The sequence below is a fragment of the Homalodisca vitripennis genome, unplaced genomic scaffold (assembly GCF_021130785.1).
Source record: "Homalodisca vitripennis isolate AUS2020 unplaced genomic scaffold, UT_GWSS_2.1 ScUCBcl_4645;HRSCAF=10937, whole genome shotgun sequence".
Lineage (NCBI taxonomy): Eukaryota > Metazoa > Arthropoda > Insecta > Hemiptera > Cicadellidae > Homalodisca > Homalodisca vitripennis.
In genome coordinates this window covers 26,366-32,977 of record NW_025780749.1, presented here as the reverse complement: position 1 = coordinate 32,977, position 6,612 = coordinate 26,366, and the positions used below count along the sequence as shown (strand labels likewise).

Genomic DNA, 6,612 nt, shown 5'->3' with positions numbered 1-6,612 from the left:
CCTTTCGAAGGAGTTCAAAGTAACAAGCGGTGTCCCACAAGGTTCCCCATCTCGGGCCCATCCTATTCAATTTGTATATAAATGATGTGGTTTCTTCCCTGACTTGCAAACACTTGTTGTTTGCGGACGACCTGAAGCTGTACTCCGTTATATCTTCCGCCTTGGACGTGGCTCAACTTCAAGATGACATTAACAGGGTCGATCGCTGGTGTAGTCTTAACAAAATGTCGCTGAATCTGAGCAAATGTGTTTGCATCTCATTTTATCGCATTTCAAAACCTATATTGCATGATTACTCTGTCAGAGGTGTGCCACTATCCAGAACATCGGAGGTGAGGGATCTTGGAGTGTTCTTTACTTCTTCCCTAAGCTGGGAGCCCCATGTCCAACATATATGCAATAGCGCTCTTCAAGTCCTTGGCTTCCTCTTCCGAGCTTCTAAGTCATTTACTGATCTAAACGTTCTCAGACTCTTGTACTGCTGCCTGGTGAGACCGCACTTAGAATACAACAGTGTTGTTTGGTCTCCTCACCAGCAGTATCTAAAAGACAACATAGAGAAGATCCAAAGACGTTTTCTGAGGTTGGTTGGTGTTAGACTAGGATTCCGATTACTGGATGTTCCTGTGCAAGAAGTCTCACGGCTCCTAAACCTACCCTCCATGGAATCAAGGCGTGCCAGTCAGGACTTACTTTTCTTATACAAGCTGGTCAGAGGAGAGTTGGACTGCCCTGATTTGCTGGAAAGAATAAACTTCAGGGTACCTTCTGGCACGAGGTCAAGGGCACTTTTTGCGAAAACCTCAACTAATACCTTATATGCAGCCAATAGCTCACTGTTTTCGAGTCCAGCGCCTGGGCAACACACTTCCTGATCACCTAGACTTCTTCCATACCCCGCCCTCGTCATTCAGATCAGCTGTTCGAAGCCTCCAATCGTGACACGTGACCACCTTTGGCTTGTGCAGTGATGTGCTCTTGAGTGGTGCCTTTAGAGGGCCACTACAACCAGTGCAAGTGGTTTTGTTATGCATGGCCTGATCAAGATTGCTTCCGTATTAATTTAACTTGTTACATTTCATGCCTAGTATTGTTAGCAGGCTATTGTTACTGATTATTCTTTGTTGTTATCGCTGGTGTCATAGTTTATCTCTTGTTTGTGCATTGTTATCGCTTTAAACCACACATTATTCATTTTTGCATATTTTTATTGGCTTGTTGTTATTGCAGTTTATTGTTGTGTTTATTGATTGTTGTTGCTTTTCTGTTGCACCGTTGTTTGTTATTACTTCTAGCTTATTGTTACGTTTGACTAGTCGGCATTTATTAGTCGTTAAGTCAGCATCTTGTCTTAATCTTTGCCTTTGTACTCTTCACGTTGTTGTCTCCATTATTTAGAAAATATCTTGTTTTGTTTTTGCAATTGTACAATTTAATATTTCTTGTATATCTCTTGTACACCGTCTCAACATTGTGCTACTTTGCTTACTATATATGTATAATGTCCTGTATTTAACTATACTGATTGTAAATTGGCTAAGCCGTTGGAAGACAAAATAAATAAATAAATAAATTTATACTGAGGTTAATTATTGAATTCCATTGATCTCTCTTATACTAAAACAAAAATAGTTGTAATTAGTTTAAAGTAGATAAGCTTACTATAGACAATACCATAATTGCGCCACTCTGCTTGGTATAATTGAGCGGTTGATGTGAAGCAGCCTTGAACAGTGATTGGTATTTGTGTGAACTTTAAAGGAAGGCATTAAATTAATTGATGAATTATTTTTAATAAAAAAAAATTTTCTGTGAGGAATAAACTGTAATATAAAGTGACCTTTGTGAACGGTACTGAACTTTAATTAGTGAACGATGTCGCTGAAAGTGGACCTACTTAGTAAAGACGAACTGTTGTTTGAAGTTAAACTTAGGGGTGTTGATCCTAAACCAGGGTCTGTGGTAGTGGAATTAAGAAAAAGGTTAAGACAACTTATTAAGTTAGAGGTAGTGCCCAATGTTGTACATCTTAAAGGGAAAATCAATTATAAGGACGAAATAGAAAGCGTTAAGGAGCAATTAGATGTATTGACCGAACGTTTAGAAGAAAGCCTAGAATTAAAGAATACATTGGACATTATTAGGTGTGAGTCTAAACTTAAACACTAGCAGATGAGGTTTAGACATTTTGAGTAGAGTTTTCAAACCCGAAGTCATACAGAGTAAGGTAATAGAGAAGTTACATGAAAAATTCAAGTTAGCCTTAGCCAAGTTTGAAGAAGCACAACTTAATGAGGAAGATAGCTCGAAAGCAATTCGAAAACTTTCTGAGAGTAATCAGGAATTAGAAGAGGAATTAGATAGTGTACCTTCAGTAGGTAGTCTAGAGGGTGAAAGGAAGCGAGTTGAAAATGAAGTGTTCATGCCTGATAGGGACTCTATTGTCTTTGGAAAATTAGCTAACCCTGTTGAGAGATATTTAAAAAATTTAAAAATATATGATGGATTAAATGTAATACAATTGTTGGAATTTCTAAGGGTATTGTTGAAGATTAAAGGGGAGACACAATTGTCGGATAAGGCGATATTAGAAATTATCACGGGTAATTGCACAGGCCCCTTGTTGAACAAAATGGTAGAATATAAAAGGCTAGGATATGCAGTGAGTCAAGTGCACCAAAATATAATAAGTACCTTTGTACCCTTCACCCATTTAGAACGATTAAAATTTGAACTTGTACATAGGCCTCAAAGACATAATGAAGCGTTGAGCAGTTACATTATTGACGTGAAAGAAAGTGTAAAGCTATTGTGTTTTGATATTGAAGAAAGGGACATTGTAGAAATTGTGAAAGTGGGAATCAATCCTGAGACTAGAAATAAGCTGGTATTTGTGGGAAACCATACTACATTTAGTCAACTAGATGAAATTTGTATAAAAATACAAAATGTCTCCTATTCAGACTATATGCGGAGGAATGACCGACCCTATCAACAATCTAGGCGTCCGGTAGTGCAGGTGCATCAAAACCAGCTAAGCGATAAGAGTGGAATTTGCTACGTGTGTAAGAGGGCAAGTCATATTGCCTGTAATTGCAGAATGAATCAAACTAGTAATTCAAGGCGTGAGGTTAATGTGCAAGCACCAAAAAACTTGTAAATAGGGAAAGTTTCTTAAAGGCCTCGGATAGATCGGAACTTTCCCAGAACAGGAATTTTAAACATCCTAAGGCAAAATTAACCCCCCAATTAAAATCAGCCATTAACAATCATTTATTCCAACGTAAAAAAGAGGAAGAGAATTTTGATTTACCTAGTGTAGATGTAGAATTTCACAAATTTTTTACAGTTAAAACACTCCTGGACAGTGGTAGCAACAGACACATTATATGTGAGGGGCTGTATAGAAGATTAGTGGAATTGAAGGTAGCTAAACCATTAGCTGCCAGTGAGCTTAAATGTGTTAGTGCACAAAATAAGAAAATGTTGATTTTAGGAAAGGTGAATGTGAAAATAAAAATTAATAAATTCAGCTGGAAGATAACATTTTTAGTTATAAAAGATTTACTACAACAGGCAATATTAGGTGCTACCTTTATGAAAGACCACTGGAATGTTACTGGATTTAAAAAGAAATCAGTTTTAATTTGACTTTAAACCAAATTATTTAATTAAATTAAATAATAATAATATAGTTAGAAATTTGAGTGCTAACATAAATTTTAACATAGGTGTGGACTCAGTGAAAGATCAGGTGAACAGTTTAGTAAAAGAATATCCGAGTGTGTTTACTGACAAAATAGGAAAAGCATTGAATTTTCAATACAAATTGAAGGTTAAAGACAGTACTCCGGTATATAAACGACCCTATCCTTTAAGTCCGATTAAATTATTAAAAATGAGAGAAATCATTAAGGATTTAGAACAACAGGGAATCATAGAGCCAAGCTTAAGCAACTATTCAAGTCCTGCATTTTTAGTTGGGAAAGAAGATGGAAAAAGTGAAAGGTTAGTTATTAATTATAAAAAATTAAACGATAAATTGGAGGGTGTAGCTTATCCACTCAGTGAATTAGATGAAATATATCCATTCTTAAAGGGGCATAAATATTTTTCTACAATCGATTTATCGTCAGCTTTCCATCAGATAGAATTACACGAAAGCAGTAGAGACTTGACTACCTTCAGTGTACCGTTTGGATCTTATCGTTACAAAAGAATACCGTTTGGACTTCTAATTGGTTCGGGGGTACTTACCGCTTATCTAAATCAAATGCTGGGTGATTTAAAATATAACTGTACCTTGGCTTTCCTGGACGATATTATAATATATTCTAACACACTAGAAGAGCATTTTAAACATATAAGGATGGTCTTAGACCGTTTACGTGATAACAACTTAACGGTAAAGGCCGAAAAGGTAAAATTTTGCTTCCAAGAAATTAAGTTTTTGGGACATTTAATTGGTGAAGACCAGCTGAAGATAGATCCAGATAGAACTATTGCTTTACAGGAATGTCCGAGGCCTAAAGACAAAAAGGGTGTAGCCAGGTTTATAGGTATGGCTAGCTATTTTGCCAAATTCATACCAAAATATGCGGAGATTGCGGTCCCTTTAAATGATCTGAGGAAAAAGTCTGTCGCGTTCGTGTGGAATAATAGGGCGGAAGAAGCGTCCCAGAAATTAAAAACGGCTGTAAGCAATCCTCCTGTATTAGCTATTCCTGACTACAACAAGCCCTTTGTATTACATTGTGACGCCAGCGATAAAGCTTTGGGTAGTGTGTTGTTACAGAAAGACAGTGAAGGGAATTTAAAACCAGTGGCTTATTATTCCAGAAAATTCACGGAAACTGAGGAGAGGCTTAGTACATATCAGAAAGAAACTTTAAGTGTTGTGTGCAGTTTAAATAAATTTAAGAAGTATTTGGAAATACAAAAGTTCGACTTAGTGACTGATAATTCGGCTTTAGGTTGGGTCCTGTCCCATTTCAAGAAAATTAATAAATTGGGGCGATGGGCAGAAGTTTTTTTTATCTATGCCGTTTAATATCCAACGTATTAGAGGTGAGGACAATAAAGTGGCGGATTTCTTAAGTAGATTATTCAGTAATGGTGAAGAGGGGGATGGAGAGGTGTTTTCAGCAGTTAGAAAAATATGTAGAGGCTCAATCTAACAATGAACCGAGTGGTAACAAAAAGAGCTGTAAAATAAATCAACAGTTGAGTGACGTTAGTGTTATAGAAAATAATAAAATAAAGTGTAACAATTTAATTAGTACTCCTTGTGCATTTAAAGACATACTGGAGCATCAAAAACAAGATGCTTTTTGTAGGGAAGTGTGGAGAGACATAAAGGAAGGGCGTAACTCAGTATGTCAGTATGTTATTTTTTAAAAAGGGAGTTGTCATGTACAGAAATAACTTGAAGGGAGAGGAAAAAATTCTGTTACCTAAACAATTATTTGAAGCCGTATATCAATATCACCACACATTGCAGGAAGTGGGGTGTCATTCAGGAGTTAATAGGACCTTAAAAAAGATATGTGCTAATTTTTACCACCCTGAGCTACAGGAGTTCGTCAAGAAAGAAATTGGAAAGTGTGAAACCTGTCTTACTAGCAAGGCAATGTATCAACGACCCGGGATGCCACTCCACTCAAATACTTCAAGCCGAATATTTGAGAAGATCTACATCGATGGCTATGGACCACTTCCTAAGACGAAAGAGGGATATCAATATATACTGATAGCTGTAGAAGATATGAGTAAATTCGCTTGGTTCCTTCCACTGCGGGAAAATGACATCAGGTAATGTTTTAAGAGCCTTAGAAAATGGTATTTTTAATAATTTCTCATTACCTGAATGTATAGTGAGTGATAACGCTACTTGTTTCACTAGTGAAGAATACAAGGGTTATTTTTATAAAAGAGAGTGTCGCTCAAAACTATAATTCCATATTCACCTCAAGGGAATAAGAGTGAAAGATACTTAAGAAATTTAAATCAAGTTTTAATTGGTTATTATTCTGAAAATAAAAGAGGATGGGCTAAAGATTTGGGAAAAATTCAGTTATCACTAAATTGCACATTCAATGAAATTGTGAAATCAACCCCGTTTTAACTGTTGTTTAATTATAAACCTAATAATAGCTTAAGTTTGAGGTGGAATCTGAAGGACTTAATAGATAATGAATTACGGGGAAAGAATAAAAATAAATTAATCAATGCAGTCAGAAATCTGAAGCAACAATGTTTGAAAAATGAGAAATTCAGCAAATATGGTAACAATGTTAGATTTAAGAAGGGTGATATTGTGTATTGTAAAGTTAATTTTCAGAGAAAGAAGTTGGATACCATTTACGAAGGACCCTACAAAATTATTGCAGTAATTTCAGATGTCAGTTTTGTGGTGCAAGATTTGAGAGATACAAACATATATAAGAGAGTTCACAGCATGAACATGAAGCTGGTAAAACAATGATGGTAAAATGAATATAGGTGTAGAAAGTGTATGGTGTAAATTTCAGGGTAGGACATGGACTGTGAGTGTTTAAAACATGAAAGTTGTATGAATAATGAGTATGTAATAATGTAAGATTTTATAAACAA

General features: G+C 35.9%; 1 protein-coding gene across 1 annotated transcript; it reads left to right on the top strand.

Annotated features, from left to right (window-relative positions):
* Positions 1–224: 224 nt before the first annotated feature.
* On the top strand, positions 225–761 carry LOC124373011 (the record flags this gene model as incomplete). The annotated part of the gene is made up of 1 exon (XM_046831422.1): positions 225–761. A coding segment is annotated over exon 1 (537 nt), but the record flags the coding sequence as incomplete, so codon positions are not given.
* Positions 762–6,612: the final 5,851 nt, after the last annotated feature.